This window comes from Schistocerca serialis, chromosome 4 (genome assembly GCF_023864345.2).
Source record: "Schistocerca serialis cubense isolate TAMUIC-IGC-003099 chromosome 4, iqSchSeri2.2, whole genome shotgun sequence".
Taxonomy (NCBI): Eukaryota; Metazoa; Arthropoda; class Insecta; order Orthoptera; family Acrididae; genus Schistocerca; species Schistocerca serialis.
The window spans coordinates 288,444,495-288,463,811 of NC_064641.1; the positions used below are offsets into that span (position 1 = coordinate 288,444,495).

The 19,317-nt window shown below is 39.7% G+C and overlaps 1 protein-coding gene across 1 annotated transcript in view; it reads left to right on the forward strand.

The window, feature by feature from the left end:
- LOC126473895 (ATP-binding cassette sub-family F member 3) overlaps window positions 1-18,890 on the forward strand; it is a 110,542-nt gene extending 91,652 nt beyond the window's left edge. The window contains exons 10-13 of the mRNA XM_050101235.1: window positions 10,637-10,811; window positions 11,231-11,411; window positions 11,658-11,878; window positions 18,602-18,890. Of these exons, the coding sequence (XP_049957192.1) occupies window positions 10,637-10,811; window positions 11,231-11,411; window positions 11,658-11,878; window positions 18,602-18,757 (733 nt within the window). The 3' untranslated portion in view covers window positions 18,758-18,890. The remainder of the gene's footprint in view (window positions 1-10,636; window positions 10,812-11,230; window positions 11,412-11,657; window positions 11,879-18,601) is intronic.
- Window positions 18,891-19,317: the final 427 nt, after the last annotated feature.

Below are 19,317 nucleotides of genomic sequence, written 5' to 3' on the forward strand. Positions count from 1 at the left end.
ATTTTACATAAAAGCACAATATTAATTTTAATAACCTATTGAAGGAACCATACAATGTCTCAAAGATCACAAAAGTGCTGTCTTTTGCAGCTATATTCATCAAATATGATCATTTTCTCCCTCTCATGCATTTGCTGATTTCTGTTAGTACCCATTCCATCGTTTCCTGATCTTATTCTCTCCAGTTAGCTACCCTTGGGAATTAATCTTTCATTCCCACAGTATTATGAGTTTGTTGCCTGTTTGTTACACTGTAAAATGCAGTTTTTCTGTCTTTAGTTCATTTTTTGTACCTATTGCTCCCACTCTTTTTATCAACATTTTTTTCACGTATAGTTTAATTTTCCATTTTGGAATGTTATCACTTTTCACTTTGCGTGAAGGAACAGTAGGAAAGTGTTGCAGCACCTCTCATTTATTTTACTTTTTGCATCTCTCAAATTTGCAAATGAACTTACTAAACCTATTCTCCAAATATCTTTAGACTCTGATTGCATGTACCTGCAGGAACTGTTCATCCGCTGATCGTACCATCCTTTGACTTGTGATGGAACAAGACAGTTACACAGAATGTGAACAAAACTATAAAAAAAAAAGTGCTCAAGAACTTGTAAGCATTTTAAAATTAACCAGTTAGTACAAATTATTGATCACTGTTTTAGAGTTTTTTTATGAAAGAACACATTATAAAATCTTCTTCACCTTGGTCTGTGTGTGAAGCAGACAGTGACATTTTTAAAAAATGTATAATTCTGCATCAGTTATAAAGTATTATTTTATCCACTAAATGTTTTGATGGTCAACCAGCATTGTCAGATGGATGGCATCCTCTACATGCTTGTTGGTAGTGAAAAGCATTTGTGGTTTCTTGCAGCAGCATGTGAGGAAGCCAAGAGCTTACGTTGTGGTTTGAACTGTTGATAGTTGAGTGAATTAATGATAGACCTTACACGTGTGTGTGTGAAGATAGTAAAAATACTTACAGTGCAAACTGAGCAGTAGTTTTGCTGTATTGTGGTACTGAAAATTGATAATGCTTCATGTTGTAATTCGGTCACAAAATGTCATTGTTCTATAGTAAATAAGTTACATTTTCTGCCAAAGAAATTTAAAGCCAAAAAGTTTACATAACATAATCATTGCGAACAGGAGATGAAGGATGTATGTACATTTCTTGTGTATGCAGAAAAAACTTTCTAAATCGTCAAGAATTGTGAAGGTAATTGTTAATATGCAGAAGACCAAAATTATAATAATAAACAAAAAAATGAAAACAGCTGGCATCATAATCAAAAGAAATATAATTATTAAAGAAAAGGGTTATTTAGGCATGTTAATTACTGAAGACAACAGCAAAAATGCATGCTGTCAGTGAAAGAAAATAATAATCAGTAAAGAAATTTATTATAGAAAATTAAAAAAACACAATTTATCAGTTGTTCACCTCGAGTGCACACAGCTGAATGGCTGTGAAAACTGAACACGGGTGAAGATGGACAGAAATAGCTTAGAAACGATTGAAATGTGGATTTGGAGAAGGCCAATAATGACCCCTTTTACAGGCAGAACATCCAGTGATGTTTTAAAAGCAGCCAGTGAGCAAAGAAACCTCAAAGTAACTATCCAAAATGCAGTCCTTGCAGCAACAAGGCATAACCTTTAGGTGTTGGGGGGGGGGGGATTGTGGTGGTGGTGGCTGAAATCTGGAATATTTTACGGTTTTTATGCACTCTTAAGTACCTTGTGCAGTGTACTCATCTGCCGAAAACGTTGGTACCCTCATAAAAAAAAACTTTTTTCCTTGGATTAACAGGGTCTTTCCAAATGATGTGTATCTATGCTTTTTGTGTTTGGTTGTATGACACACTGAACCTGCTCCAGTAGTATCTACATTTCAGCATTATGCACTTAATCACAGTCAGGTCACCACCTTGAAAGGAGAGAGAGGCCTCAGTACATGAATTGACTCCATCTGCAACACTATGATCAAAATGTGGTTAGAGTGGTGTGGACAGTCTTAAAGTATGAGAAGGTTTGTGAAGCATTGATAGTCACATCAACTTCGAAAAAAGGTACCAAGAAACTGCTCTATACTCTTCCTGTTTTGATACTGTGTTATCAAAAATGACAAAAAGTGATAGCATCAGATCAAGCTTTTGGGAGAAGTAACTACTGTTTGAAGTCTCATGGGTTTCTTGCAATGTCAGTAAAAATAGTTTACAGTAAACTGTGCTGAAGCTCATGTGTGTTTTTTTTAAAAAAATATCAGGCAGTATCAACACACAGGTTAGAAATAATTATTTGTTGTTGTTAAATGTAAATGCTTTCATTCCTAAATGCAGTCTGTTTACATTGTCATTCAGTTATTTGGTATACTGTGCTTTCACATCATAGACTATTGGTCTTCCCAGCTTACATAATTGGAAGCCTTATTTCCTGTTATTTATGGATGTGTATTAATTTTGCAGCTGACACAGTTTTTTATTAAAGTATATTCTGTTTGGTCGTGACACAGCCCTGATTCTGGTAGGAATTCATCAGTCTCTCTGTCCACACATCACTTCTATTTATTTTACTCAGCTGTTGCTGTGTTCTGTGGGGTAAGACCAAAAGGAATGCATATTTATTATACTTATCTCCTCATTTTATGTTAGCAGCCTCATTTCTGTTTTAATTGAGATTAGTAATTTCCAGTTCAAATAAATTCAACATTTTCAGCCCATAGCATAACAAACTACTGTCATGAATGAGTACTGCGCATAACAAAAATAGACAACTATCAGCAGTGACTAATATTGAAAATGTCATAATAGTAGGAGTTCTGCTGTTTGGGCAGCTAAACAATTGACTAAGGTGAAAATAAAAATGATATAAGCATTTGAAAAAAAAAAATAATAATAATAATAATGTGAGGTGCGGCTGAACACCAAGCTCCAGGAACTAACAATCCCTGGTTCTAACTACCCAGCATTAGCTGGAACTTAATTACAAGCAGTATGATTCGTACAAGTAAAATTAATATTACCCCAGGTGGCCAATCCACTCGCCCTGTGGCGACAACCAAGCTATCGGATTCTGGGGAGCTTGGGCTCGTACGACAGAGAAAGTCGGAGTTCTCTAGTAAACGTCCACGAAAGTCCCATACATTTATTGGCACTTTTAACATTCAGACACTAATTCAGACAGGCAAACTTCATAATCTTACAACAGAACTCAACAAACAGAAAATTCAAATCCTTGCTCTCCAAGAGACCAGATTCACTGATTCAGAAACAATGGACTACAACAATTACCGTATCTTTAAAAGTAAAACAGACAAGAAAATTGGCAAAGGAGCTGCAATATTTGGCATGGCTTTTATTGTAAATAAGGACACCCTTGACTCTGTTATAGACATGAATCAAATCAGTAACAGACTAATGACCATGCGAATCAAGCACACCAACAAAATATATACATTTATTAATGTTCATGCACCTACCAACATTGCCAACAAAAAAGAACCGGAGAAGACAGAAAAATTTTGGGAAAAACTCGAAACTGAAATGTCCAAAATTCCAAAGGAGGATGTAAAAATTCTTCTAGGGGATTTCAACGCGCAAATTGGCAAAGAGAGGAAATATAAAAAAACAGTCGGTAATTACCCTGCACACAAATTCACAAACAAGAACGGCATGAGACTCATCGAGTTATGTCAGCAAAACAACCTAAAAATCGTGACAACATCACTTCGAAAAGACCCCAAGAAACAAAAAACATGGAGATCACCAAACCTTCAGCTTGGTGAATTTCAAATAGACCATGTTGCGATCTCCTATGACTTCCAGAAAGAAATACACGACGTTCAAGCAAATATAGATTCTGACCACTACCTTACCAGAGTTAAAATTAAATTCACTCCAAAAAGGAAACGCCAAAGGAAATCACCACTAATTCCCAAATTTGACTTGAAAAATATCAAGGAATCAGAAATTACAGAAGCATGGGATAAACAACCAACAAACAACTGGAAAGATTTCCGAACGAAAATTATACAGAAAGCAAGAGATTTGATTCCGTTAAAGAAAATATCCAAGCATCCATGGTGGAATTCGAATTGTGATAACGCATTAGAAGAGAGACAACAAGCCTTTTTAAATTACAATTGTGACAAATCAGAAACCACACAACAAACATTTTTCAAAGTGAGAAAACAAACAGCTAAAATACTTAGACAAACTAAAAGAAAATACCTTAATGAACAGCTAAACACAATTGAAGAAAACTTTAAGAACCACGACACTCAAGATTTTTATAAAATATTCGCAAATCAAATCAAAGGATACACTCCACAAAATCTCTGCTTCCGGAAACAGAATGGAAAATTGGCACTAACTAACAAAGAAAATTGCCAAGAACTAGCTAAATATTTCTCACAACTCCTAAATTGCCCACAACCAAGTACAAGATTCCCCAGATTACAACCAGAACACACGAATGAGACTTCACTACCACCATCTCAAGAAGAAATTTATAGTCACATTAAAAAACTCAAAAATAATAAATCATCGGGAGAAGATGGAATTGTAGCTGAACTACTGAAAAACCTTGGTCCAAATTCGTTAAAAGAGATCACTAGCATCATCAAAGAAATTTGGCAGACAGAAAATATCCCAGAGGAGTGGAAGTGTGCACTAATTCACCCATTGCACAAAAAGGGAGAGAGATCAGACGTAAACAACTACAGAGGCATTTCACTTTTACCAGTTACCTACAAAATTCTATCTGCATGTCTCCTAAAGAGGGCACAAGAACAACTAGAACATACAATTTCAGACTACCAAGCAGGCTTTCGTCCTAATAGATCATGCCCGGAACAGATATTCAACCTTAAAACTATTTTAAAGATTAAAGCAATCAGGTCAAAACCAATAATCTGCACATTCGTTGATTTCAAAAAGGCATACGATTCCATAGACAGACAGTCTCTATGTCACATTCTCGAAGAACGAGGCCTAGACACTAAAACCCGAAAACTAATTGAACAAACACTAACAGAAACCAAATCAAAAATTAAATTCAGAGGGGAAATTTCGGAACCATTCTCAATTAAAACAGGAGTAAGACAAGGAGATGGGATCTCACCACTATTATTCAATATAGTTTTGGACAAAGTTATGAAAGAGTGGGAAGTAACACTAAGGAAACAAAGCTTTTGGAAGCCAATTGAACTAGGAAGAGGTAAAGGAAAATTGAACATCCCTTATTTAGCGTTTGCAGATGACTTGGCAATTATAACTGACAGTGAAGAAACAGCAGTAAAACAAATTGAGACACTTAAAGAATGTGCTGAGAAGGTTGGCCTGCAAATCTCCTTTGAGAAGACAGAATTCATCTGCTCAAAATTAGATATTTCGAAACTAAAAACAAAGGATGGTGAAATAACTAGAGTCAAGCACTTTAAGTATCTCGGTGAAGTTATTGAACCAACAGGACTTGAGAAAATAGTACAAAAAAACCGATTACAGAAAATCAAGAAAATATTCGGACTTATTCAAAATATATATAACAAGAAATGTCTATCAAAAGGCACTAAAATCAGACACTACAACACAGTCATCAAACCAACAGTCACATATGCAAGTGAAACACTCTCCCTGAATAGAAAATTAGATTTACACGAAATTAAGAAAGTAGAGAGAAAAATTATTAGAAAAATCCTAGGACCACGATACACACAAGATGGATACAGGCTGCAGACTACCGAGACAACCGAAAAAATATCAAACATCGAGGCAGATATCAGGAAGAGGCGGATGAAGTTTTATGGACATATAGACAGATTACCTGGAAACAGGTTAACTAAACGTCTATTGGACTATATGACATCACTTAAGGCAACAATACCCTGGGTAACTGAAGTTAAGAAGGATTTGAAAAAGGCAAAAATTGACATAACAAACACATCAGACCGGGATACATTCAGAAGAAAAATCGACAAGTGGAAGTTTACTCCAGAGACGGAATCTAAACCTTTCCGACCAAAGTGGACCGAAGAAAGGAAGAAGGCCTTTGGGGAGGCAATGAAGAAATACTGGGGAAATAAGAAGAACATTAAGAAATGTTAATCACCTGCTTATCGTTCTCCCATGGGGACATTCGCTAATAATAATAATAATAATAATAATAATAATAATAATCTGAGAAAGATAAATATTTTGACATGTAATGTAAGTTTAAGTGTTTGAAAATCTTTTCTAAAAATATTTGAAGTGCAACTGATGAACAGATACTGAATTGACTTGGTGAGAAAAGAAGTGTATGTTAGGTCTTCGTTAAAAGAAGGGATAGGTTTATTCAGAGCACATTCTGTAGCATTATGCAATGGTCAGATTGGTAACGGAGGGAACTGTTAGGCAAACAACTGTACAGATACTAAGTATTGACTATAGTAAACAAATGAGTTTCATGTGAGTTGGAACAGTTATGTGTAGGTGGAGTTTGTGCAGGACAGACTAGTGTAGAGCTGTGTGAAACCAGTTTTCATAGTTTAGATGACAACACACTTGTTTATTAAATCTTAACAAATAAAAAGCCCCCATGTTTAAATAATTACTGGATCCTCAGATGTCACCTCTGAGGCAACAATATAAAGTAGGCTGCCCATTGCCTTTGAATGGTGTTAAAACACATCTGCTCTGTGTGTTGTCAGAATCACTCAGCTGGTTGTACTATTTGGGGGGGGGGGGGGGGGGCGCAAGGGAGCCCAGCTTCAGGTTTTATTTAACTAATGATAAGAACATCCACTTACTGGCATATAATTAAAAAAAGAAGAGAGCAGTGCTGATAGGACTTTAATTCTGGGAGGTTCCGTATGAACTTAATTATGTATATTCATGATTATTTCATGTAGCTCAGTGGCCTCTTGTACATATTTGTTGGACGCCACTTTGGCAACTTACATGTCCTAACTTACCCCAGTTATGGAAGCAGTGCAAGGAGGACTAAAATTTAACATTTTTGGTGACTCTTCACAATATTGATAGGAGAAGGCTAGCTGAAAACAGACTGAAAAATCTGTGATCTGACATATTTCGATCCCAAGACCTTTTGATTCCCATCCAAGTGCTTTACCGCTAGATCACCAGGCCCAATATTTATGTAGATAATTCATTTATGGATTTTTATGAGTGAATTTGATATCTCTAACTGTTCCTCAGGACAAGGGGTCGTGACAGGCAGGCAGACAATAAATGGCAAAAAATATGTATGTGATATACTTACAAATTAAGTATTTTTGAATTTTTCCTTTAGTTGTTCTGTGAAGCCTTGCTTCTTGCCAAATTTTATTATTATAGGTCAGTGGGAACTCCTCTATCGGTTTTGATGAGCGAGTTTGTGGGTAATGGAATGGGTTATACAGATTGCCGTATCTTTCGATTGGATGGACTTAAAAGCTTAAATTTTTCACACTGCTAAAGAATGATATACCTTAGTATGTGACTGAAATTTCGACTTGACGCCTCTACCCATTCATAAGAGAAAGCGGTCTTAAGACACACACACACACACACACACACACACACACACACACACACACACACACGGTGATGCTGTAGGACTTCTGTTTGTACCAAGTGGGGTATGTACCCCTAAAATTACATCACTCTTTTATTAAAACTCTTTGTCACTGATCGTTTAACAGAAATAATTGTTCATCTATAGTAGGGAAAGCCGGGTAGAATGTAAATACTTCCTCATTCTTTAACAATCTCAACACCTTCCCTCCCATCCACTTGACCGGATCCCCTTCAGTCCAGTGTGCCCCTTCATGGATGTAGAGCTCCATATGTCTGATGGCTCCATCCACACCCCTGTCCATATTAAACCCACTAACCACCAGTAGTACCTACATTTCATCAGCTATTATCCCTTCCACACACAAAAATCTCTCCCATAGAACTTGGCCACCTGTTCATGGAGTATCTACAGTGACGAAAACTCTATTGCCTGGTATTTCACATGAGGGTCTTCACAGAGAAGGACTACCCCAAAACCTAGTCCACAAGCAGATTTCCCATGCCATATCACCACATATCCCCAATAATCTGACGTCCCTAAGAATCAGGTACAAAAGAGTGCCCACCCATCCCATCACCCTGGACTGGAATGACAACCATATCCTATGCCAGGGTTGTGATTATCAGGTCATACCCTGAAATGAAGGATATCCTACCAGAGATTCTTCCCGCCACTCAGAAAGCGAGCAAGTTTTGTCTTGTATGTGCCTATCATCAATTAAGTAGCTGTTTATCAGTAATGCTGTGTCACTTAAGACTGTAAAAAATGTATTGAGTGATTGCTACCGTGAAAACTGCTTGAAGGGTATATAGTGTCAGTGTTGGGGCAGAAAAGGTTTGAAGAAGAGAACTTTTGAGATTTGAGGTTGGATATATGTAGAAGAAGAAAGAACAGACCAAAAAAGGTTTAGTTGTAATGGACTATGGCAATATAGGTGTTCGGTAGTTAACTGGCTGTGAAGAAGATTTGGGGCCCACATCAGCAAGAGGGAACACACACAGCTTCAGTAGTGAAGTAGTTTCAGAAATTATTTTACGTATTGATGTTAAGAAAAGGCTGCATCAGTTAGAATTAATTCTAATTGTTAGTTATTTTAAAGCCACCCTCTGTGAAAGGCACATTGATGACAATTACACATAGCTTATGCAATTATTTTGAGGGTACTCCCATTGACAGGGTTGAAATAATTTTCAAATGGGGAGGGGACACATTTGAAATGCTTGGCACAAAGTAGTTTCCAGATACATGACCCATGTTAAAAAATTACTGTGGATTCTGTTATTTGTGAATTAGGATATTGCAGAGATGGGTTGAAATCTCAGTACATCTTTGGATGACAGGTGCAGAAAGTTTGACAAAAATATCTTTCACCTCAGAGCAAGAACTCAGTACCCCTGAAGCTATTATGTAGAAAATGTCACAGATATTAAAAGCCTAAATCAAGCAGTGGAAAATCCAAGATGTAACTTAACACTATTATCAAAAGGAAAGTTGCTACTCAACATATAGCAGAGAAGCTGAGTCGCAGATAGGCACAAGAAGAAGACTGTCACAAATAAAGCTTTCGGCCAGTTAGGCTTTCGTCAACAAGACACACAAACACACACGACTGCAGTTCAGGCGACTGAAACCACACTGCGAGCAGCAGCACCATTGAATGATGGGAGTGGACTGGGTGGGGGTAAGGAGGAGGCCGGGGCAGGGTGGGAGAGGGATATTGTGGTAGCGGTGGCGGACAGTGAAGTGTAGGCCACAGAGCAGCATTCCCCTTGTAACTCAGTACCACCCACGACTGGAGCAACTGAATTACACTCTCCACTAGGGTTTCGACTACCTCTCGTCGTGCCCTGAAATGAGAAATGTCCTACCCACCCCTCCCATAGTGGTATTACACTGTCCACTGAACCTACACAATACACTCGTCCATCCTTACACAACCCCTGCTCCCAATCCCTTACCTCATGGCTCGTACTCCTGTAGTAGACATAGATGCAAGATCTGTCCCATACATCCCCACCGCCACCTACTTCAATTCGTCACAAACATCACCTGTCCCATCAAAGGCAGGGCTACCTGTGAAACCAGTCATGTGATCTACAATCTAAGCTGCAACCACTGTGCTGCATTCTATGTAGGCATGACAACCAACAAGCTGTCTGTCCACATGAATGGCCACTGACAAACTGTGGCCAAGAAACAAGTGGACTACCCTGTTGCTGAACATGCTGCCAAACGTGACATCCTTCATTTCAATGACATGCTTCACAGTATGTGCTGTATGGATCCTTCCCACCAACACCAGCTTTTCTGAATTGTTTAGGTGGGAACTTTCCCTGCTATACATCCTATGTTCTTGTAACTCTCCTGGCCTCAACCTTCGTTAGGCACTGTCCTCACTCCCTAGCCTCTTCCCTGTTCCCCTTCCAGCAATACACAGTTGCAATTCCGCCATCACACCTGGTCTTTATACTTCTCTCCTTCTCCATCAATCACCCCCGACCCTGCCCCCTCCACCTCTCCCCTGCCCTCCATCAACCTGCAGCACTTCAGTGTCCACCACCCCTACCATACCATCCCTCCCCCTCCCTGCTCCAGCCTCCTCCTGTGTTGCTGCTAACAGTGTGGTTTCAGTTGCTTGAGACTGCAGTCATGCGTGTGAGTTGCATTTGCAAGCGCGCTTTCGTGTGTTTGTGTTTTTGTTTGTTGTTGACGAAGGCCTTACTGGCTGAAAGCTTTATTTGTGACAGTCTCTTTGTTGTGCCTGTCTGTGACCTAGCATCTCTGCTATATGGTGAGTAGCAACTTTCCTTTTCATAATAATATTAAAATCCTAGTATTATGATAATTTGCAGAATTACCTTGACAATGGTGTGTTTCTTAACTTGGAGATAGATGTAAATATTTCACATATTAAGCAGCCTTCTTTTGTCACACAGTTGAAACACGTTGTGTTAACTGCAGATTGATTCCTTTTCTTAATTATGTTTTTCTTAAGATATGTTTTTATGTTTTTCCAAACATTTCAAAATTGTTAATGTGGCACAACAGAAATTAATATTTTGACTATGCTTTTCAGGCCAGAACTCAAACCCATAGAGAAAGAAATTGAAGTTGTTCTGAAATTTCCTGATGCTGAACCACTGTCACCACCAATTCTACAGATTAATGAAGTATCTTTTGGATACACGTCTGAGATGCCAATTTTCACTGATGTCAACCTTGGTGCTACATTAGACTCCAGAATTTGCATAGTATGTCCTATTTTAATTAAATAACTATCAACTGTACAGTTCTGTTTTGGTGTAGAAAATAATATTTTAAAATTAATGTTTGGGTTTTGGGAATCAAAAATCTGCACAGTATTATTATTTAATTCATCCTCCTTTTTCATTGTTACTGCAGTAATTTGTGTATAATTTCATTATTCATAAACATGATAGTGGGAATGCTCAGATGTTAACAACCATGTTGTTGTAGATATGTAGCACCCAGCCACAATGTTTTTTAATTATTTCAGTTCATTGTCATATGTGCCAAACTGAAAAGTTGCTCCATTACTTTTTAACAGATCATAAAAGAATAGTATTACTTATAATTATAGTACAGTACAAACATGCATACTTATACTTAAAGTTACATGATTATTTGAAGATGTTAGCATTATGTTTAGGTTGGTGACAATGGAGCCGGTAAAACGACTCTACTTAAAATCATAATGGGCATGCTGACACCCACAAAGGGAATGCGGCACGTTCATCGGAATTTGAAATTTGGCTATTTTAGCCAACATCATGTGGATCAGTTGGAAATGAATGTCTCATCAGTGGAATTACTCCAGTCTTCTTATCCAGGTGCTTGATATATTTTCTTAAATTGGTGTCTTACAGTTATGGAATGGTTCATTATATTTAGTATTATGGGTGGGGAGAAGTATTGTTACAGACACTGAATGTGTTCTATGTTGTTGGTTCTATCACTGACTATTGTAGCATTTGCTGCAGCCATGCTTGTGTGTATGCCTGCAGATGAAGGAAAATCTGTAATTTTAGATATGGAATTTTTGCATTATTTTATTGCAAAATTTTTGTTCTTCTTAGGTAAACCCATAGAGGAGTACAGGCGGCAGTTGGGAAGTTTTGGTATTACTGGAGACATGGCCCTCCAGACAGTTGGAAGTCTCTCAGGAGGACAAAAGTCACGAGTAGCATTTTCCAGGATGTGTATGGGAAATCCAAACTTCTTGGTGCTTGATGAACCAACAAATCACCTAGACATAGAGACCATTGAAGCCCTAGGAAAAGCAATAAATAAATTCACTGTGAGTAATTTTTATTACTGATCTTCCATTGGAAATTTTTTATGTAATAAATATAAAGATTACTGCTGCACTCAATTTTTGATTAGTTGTTTATATCCTGTATTGGACCACGTTGTTTCCATGTTTGTATTATAGGCTGAAAATAGTGAGATTCCTTTAGCCCCCTCACTGGGAGGTTCGGGGGTTAGAATAGACCTGAGGTATTCCTGCCTGTCATAAGAGTCAACTAAAAGGAGTCTCAAACATTTCGGCCTTTATGTGATGGTCCCCTGTAGGGTTTGACCTCCATTTTTTTCAAAATTTTCGGGAAGAGCGAGCCAATTGGGGAAGGGCACCTTACATGGTGCATTGTGTCCATCATGCCCATCCTTCATCGACATGGATCTGCACTTCTGCTCATTCTCCAACTGTTGGGCGAGGTTACCCTCCTGGGAGCGTATCTTTCCATCAACTGTGCAGTATTGTTTTCTATGATGATGATGATGATGATGATGATGATGATGATGGACTACCTTGCTTGGTTGCACCGGATATCCAGTATGGTAGTTAGTCTGTTGTGGTGGGGCAGCCCTGTACCCTGTTGGCTGTAACCCCCTGACCGCACAGGAATCGGTCTGCTGATGCCTGCGCCATTAGCTCCCCACGTATGCAGAGGAGTAGATGCCCATCACCCTGGGGCATCGGGACTCTCAGCAATGGCCATCCTGCCAGGTGGCCTTTGTGGCTGGGTGACGCCTGTGGGGAGAACCCCTGGTTGGAGTGGGTGGCATCAGAATGGATGACACGCGATGAAACATAGTACATCATCTCTTGCTGGTGGTCAAACACCAGCAGTCTCTAAGCATTCACAGGCTCAATTCAGTGCACAGAAGTACCACCCCAAATCGTTTCCATCCCTGGCCACACCAAAATAAGAACAGGGATACTACACCATCTGGAGTAAGATATGAGTTGCAGGCAGTTATTTCCTGTGTCGTCCTTATTCTGACAGTCACAGCTTCAAGAGGGGTTTGAAGAGGCATAGTTTCACTACAGACTGAGCTTAGGACATAAGCACAAACTCCAACAAACTCTCAATTACAGTCACTACGGTTCCTGTAATATCCCTTAGCTGCGGAGGGCAGGGGTCCGCATTGCCGAGAACCAGGTTTCCTCGAGGACAATGCAGAAAGCAGGTGTAAAGCTTAACAGTTGCTGTAGCTCAGGCAGGAATTGGAAGAAACCACTGCAACTCCACTGGAGGATGACGTCATGAGACTGGGAAGGCATGGAACATTCAATGAGGCAGTTTACGCATCAAGGTCACCTGCTGCCACCAACTTATTGCCTGAACAGTCTATATCCATTGTGTCTGAGGGTGCGGCGAGATCAAGGTCCTCGGCGGCACCCAGAATCTCCACCTCATCCGCAGACGCAGAGCTTGTAGAAAGTGGTGGTGTTGATGCCACTGCAATTCCCTTGGTCTTGGGGATATTCTTTTTGGATCTCTCTCGCTGCTCCTTGGGTTTCCCTGGCAGAGAGGACTTCACTGGCTCAGTCTCTGGGACTGAGGATGAGCGTGATGTCCTACGACCAGATGCTTTTGGGCTCTTCAGCAACTGGCAGGTGTCATCTTTCCCACTAGCAGAAACCTGGGAAAGTGGCCCCTTCCTAGCAAGAGGAAACAAAGAAGACTTACACTTCTTCGGTGCAGAAATGGGGACTGATATCCCCAATGCTTGGAGGGGGGGAGGGGGCAGGTGTTGCTCCTGAAGTAGGTGGTGAGGAGCAACAGGGAGGGAAGTGCCGCCCCCCCTCCCCCCTCCTTTCCTATATGCGAGTGTATACCCGTCCTTTTTTCCCCCTAAGGTAAGTCTTTCCGCTCCCGGGATTGGTATGACTCCTTACCCTCTCCCGTAAAACCCACATCCTTACGTCTTTTCCCTCTCCTTCCCTCTTTCCTGACAAAGCAACCGTTGGTTGCGAAAGCTAGAATTTTGCGTGTATGTTTGTGTTTGTTTGTGTGTCTATCGACCTGCCACCGCTTTCGTTTGGTAAGTCACATCATCTTTGTTTTTAGATATATTTTTCCCACGTGGAATGTTTCCCTTTATTATATTCATATTGTTAAATAGTCAGATGTGAATATGTTGAGGTGAACTTCTTTAGCCAGAAATTTGCTATTTTATCTTTTCCAGGGGCTTTCCAATTGTGAGTAGAATTAATTGCTAGGGTGACTTCATGTTGTAAAATTATCACGTCAGGCATTTGTGGTATCATCTTGTATGTGTCTGTTTCTGCTTGTATCCAACGTGCATGCCTGTTATGTTGTACCGGGTTTGACCATATGTTGCTCCAGAAGTGCTCCATGTCTGTTATGTTTGGTGGATTGTCTATTTTAATGTGTATGTTATCTGTTGTCTGGTAAAATTTCTTTTGGTTTGTGTTGAATGTTTGGTTTTGTTTCCTTCTATTTTCACTTTTTTTGTATCTTCTAAGTCATTTGGCCAATGCTTGTAATTTTTGCTTCTTTTCATTTAATTGCTCTATCGCTTCTTGTTGTGAGTTTTTTCTGACATTTCGTTTTTTATAAATTGTGTTAGCTGTCCGATGTCTTTTCTCAGTTTTTCTATTCTGATCTGTAGCCTGTGTTGCCTTGCTGATTTTGTGGGTTTCTTCTGTGTGTTGGTTGGTTCTGATCTGTGCCTAGTGTGTATATTTAGTGTAGTGAGTGCACCTTATAAACCAGTAGTTGTAACTCTTCCATAGTTGTGTTTTCATTTATTTTGTTGTGTATGATTGTGTTGATAGTTTTTATTGTTGCTTCGACTTGTGGGTTATTTGGCGGTCTATGCAAGAATGGTCTAATGTCTGTATTTGTGTCTTTGTATTCTATATATGTCAGCTGAAATTTTTCTTCTATATCTAACATGTGTGTCACTTCGTGTTCTATTTGTGCTGGTTCTGGTGGCTGTCTTAAGATTTCGTTTTCCTCTGATTGTTTAATTGATGCGTGTTGTTCTTTGTTTGTTTGCTCTGGGATGTTTGAGTCCATTACTGTATTTTCTTCTTCTTCTGATTGCACATTATTTTGTTCCAGTATTTGTTGTACTTGTTGTTTGATGTTTTCTAATTCTGACTCGGGTATCCTGTTATTTTTGATTATTACATGGATCTGATCAGCTAGTCGTTCTGTTAAAAATTTTAATTCTGGGTATCTGGTAATAAATGTTGTGTATACTTGTGATCTGTATCCAGTTGTGTTGGTTCCTAGGTTTGTTGCTTGGTAATAACACAACATGAGGTGTCGGTTAACTTCATCTGACCACCTCATCCTCTGTCTTTGTTTTCCTTCTAGGGTGGTTGCAGGAAGCATATCCTGCAAAACACTTCTATTTGGATTTAAATCATTTTCCAGTTGGCTAGCAGTGTCGTTACCAATGTGGGCGGGCATAGGGTCCAAACGTCGTCCCCGACTATGACGGCGCTTGTCAGAGGCTTCTTAGTTCTGTCCTGAACCAACTAATCACACTAAAAGGGGGGATGGCCCTATTAGTGGTTTGTTCTTTTCGTCGCCTTTTACGACTGGCAGAACATACCGGAGGCCTATTCTTTTCCCGGGCCTCCACGGGATTTATTATTATTATTTGCCAAAATATGGATTTGACTCGTCTGCCGTAGTTAGAGGTCATTGGCCCAGGATGCATACAGACATCCATAGCATTGTAGGAAAACCCATTTGGCATGCGTATGTGCATCCATAACACTTGGGGTATGGCAGAGCAGGATATGCATACACACGCGTAGCAGCGAAAAGGTTAATAATTAGCTCGTGCTTCAGGCACCGGATGTTGCTTGTCATTGTGTATCTGTGCAATAAATCTTCAGTTGGTAAGTAATGTTATGGTAGTCATTAAACACTAGTTCTTAAGCTGGAGAAATATTCATGAATCATAATGTAATTAATCATTCCATTGTCATCATAATCTGCATCCACTTAAAGGGTCTTTGCAGATTCTAAACTAAAAGTTTGTTCATTCAATGAGAATAGCATTTTTTCTTGTGTTTTCTCATGTTTTGCTTTTTACTTCATTCCTAATCCTCATTCAGAAGAAATTAAGAGAGATTTATAGTGGTTCACTTGGTAAACATGTATAACAATAATCCACGTTCTGGAAGTATTATATGAACTTGTGCCCCATCAAGTTCTGTGGGGATTGTGGTTCAGCACGGTCAGTACTGTACTCCTCTGAAACCAAGAGTAGCCAGGCCTGGAACCCTTCAATAAGATGTTTCACTAAGGATGTGATTTCCTAAAGCTGTACCACAAAACAAGATTAATACTGTCAAAAATCTTCTGTCCACACACACACACACACACACACACACACACACACACACACACACACACACACACAAACACACAAACACTACATAATGTTCTTATCCACAGTTTTTTACCCATGTATTACAACTTTGTAAAATCCATCCTTTGCACCCTGTGAGGGATACACACAATTTTTTAAGCACACCAATGGCACTACACTTGATTTACAAATATCAGTAGTGACTATAATGCACATAAAGTTGGAATGCAAAGTTTTTAAACGTTCCACGTTTCCCTCCTTTAATTCCTGCCAATCAGTGACATTGTATCTCGCCAGACATCATGCCATAACTATTGCTAGACAGTGATAACTAGTGTGCTCTAGGCACTAACATGACCATCTGTCAGTGATGATAGTCTGAGCCATTGGTACTCACATCTGATATGAATAATGAATATGTATTTGAATGTATAATCGTGCATATTTGTCTGTGTTACACCAAAGAAACCAAATCCTGCAGCCAGCATAGCCCATTGAATGGTTGATAACTACACATGTTAAAAAAAGTTTTGTATCACGCCAGTTCCCAAACCTTCTAAAGATAGATGTTGAATGTGGATATTGTACCACAGATATAGTCCTTTTGACTGTTCAGAGATGTCACTAAACATGCCAAAAGATGTAAACAACTATGCAAGAGCAGCACCTATTAGACTGAGGGGGTGCTGGCCAAAGTGGCCGAGCGGTTCTAGGCGCTTCCGTCTGAAACCACGCGACCGCTACGGTCGCAGGTTCGAATCCTGCCTCGGGCATGGATGTATGTGATGTCCTTCGGTTAGTTAGGTTTAAGTAGTTCCAAGTTCTAGGGGACTGATGACCTAACATGTTAAGTCCCATAGTGCTCAGAGCTATTTTTTTAGACTGAGGGGGTCCGACAGCCCATCAGTTCCAGTCATTCCACCAGGAAGGAGGTACGCGGCTCTTGTTGTTTGTAGTTCAATCGTGTCTAGACAGTCAATACCACAATTTGATCGTGTCCACTGCCAGCGAGGGCTCTCAACAAAGGAAGTGTCCAGGAGCCTCGGAGTAAACCAAAGTGATGTTGTTCGGACATGGAGGAGGTACAGAGAGACAGAAATTGTCGATGACAAGCCTCGTTCAGGCTGCCAAGGGCTACTGTAGCAGTGGATTACCGCTACCTATGGATTATGGCTCGGAGGAAGCCTGACAGCAACACCTACACGTTTAATAATGCTTTTTGGTGCAGCCACAGGACGTCACGTTAAGATTCAAACTGTGAGCAATTGGCTGCACGATGCGCAACTTCACTCCCGACGTCCATGGCAAGGTCCATCTCTGCAACCATGACACCATGCAGTGCAGTAAAGATGGGTCCAACAACATGCCGAATGGACTTCTCAGGATTGGCATCACGCTCTCTTCTCCGATGAGTGTCACATATGCCTTCAACCAGACAATCGGAGACTTGTTTGAAGGCTGAAGGCTGAAGGCCTTAGACACACTGTCCAGAGAGTGCAGCCAGGTGGAGGTTCCCTTCTGTTTTGGGGTGGCATCATGTGGGGCCGACGTACGTCACAGGTGATCATGGAAGGTGCCGCAATGGCTGTATCGTATGTGAATGCCATCCTCCGACCGATAGTGCAACCATATCGGCAGCATATTTGCGAGGCATTTCTCTTCATGGATGACAATTCACATCCTCATCATGCACATCTTGTGAATGACTTCCTTCAGGATAATGACATCGCTCCACTAGAGTGGCCAGCATGTTCTCCAGATATGAACCCTGCCGAACATGCCCCGGGATAGATTGAAAAGGGCTGTTTTTGGATGACGTTACCCACCAACAACTCTGAGGAATCTACACTGGATCGCCTTTTGGATTGGGGCAATCTGGAGAAACAGTGCGTTGTGGATAGTATGCCACGACGAATACAGGCATCGATCAATGCAAGAGGACGTGCTACTGGTTATTAGAGGTACCGGTGTGTACAGCAGTCTGGACCACCAACTCTGAAGGTCTCACTGTACGGTGGTACAACATTCAAGTATTGAGCAATAAAAGGGTGGAAATGATGTTTATGTTGATCTCTATTCCAATTTTCTGTGTGGTTCCGGAACTTTTGGTATAGAGGTGATGCAAAACTTTTTTGATGTGTGTATAAAGACATATTTATGAAAGTTTTAACCCCACCCAACTGTAAAGTTCTTGATGTGTACTAACTATATGAAAAAGTTCATGACTCAGATGCTGCTGCTACTTTTTCAGAACTTTAACCTTACCGCATTTCAGTAATATGATTTTTCAGTTTCTAGTGGTCAGATGTTTATCATTTATTTCATGCTGCAGCTGATAGTAATATTACTACTAATCAAATTGATATTTTTTTTCTAGGGTGGGGTTATTCTTGTGTCTCATGACGAACGCCTTATTCGAATGGTTTGTAAAGAACTTTGGGTATGTGGAGGTGGGAAAGTGAAAAGTATTGAAGGTGGATTTGACGAATACAGGAAGATTGTTGAACGAGAGCTAGAGGCACAACTGAAATGAAATTCCGCAATGCTGCACAAGAACCTATTGTTGGTTGTAAATGAAACAGAGGTTGTATTTATTTATGAACTGTTAAACTACCATATTTATAAAATATCAAATAAAGTTTTAATACATTTGTTTTGAAACTTTAGTTGGCTTATGTATTTTCTTATTTCACCCTAAAAATACCTTTATAAGGACAATGGAAGAAAGATATGCTGATCCTGTCTGTTCCTCGTAGTTACATTTGTGCAGTCTTTCACATTTTTATGAATAATGTATCTTCGTATTCTCAACACCATGAAAGTTACTTCTTTTTATTTTTTTAATTAACTTTGATTTTGAAATATAAATAAGAGCTCTAACAATTTAGGAAAAGGCAGATTGCTACTTATCATAAAGAAGACATGTCTAGTTGTTGACAGGCACAATTAAGACAACTACATAAAGCTTTTGGCCACAGCCTTCATCAGTAAGAGAGAGACATACCATTCACACACACAAGCAAGCACACCTCACTCACACACAACTGCCAGCTACAGCATCTCGGGCCGGAATGTTGGAGTTGGCAGTCCTGT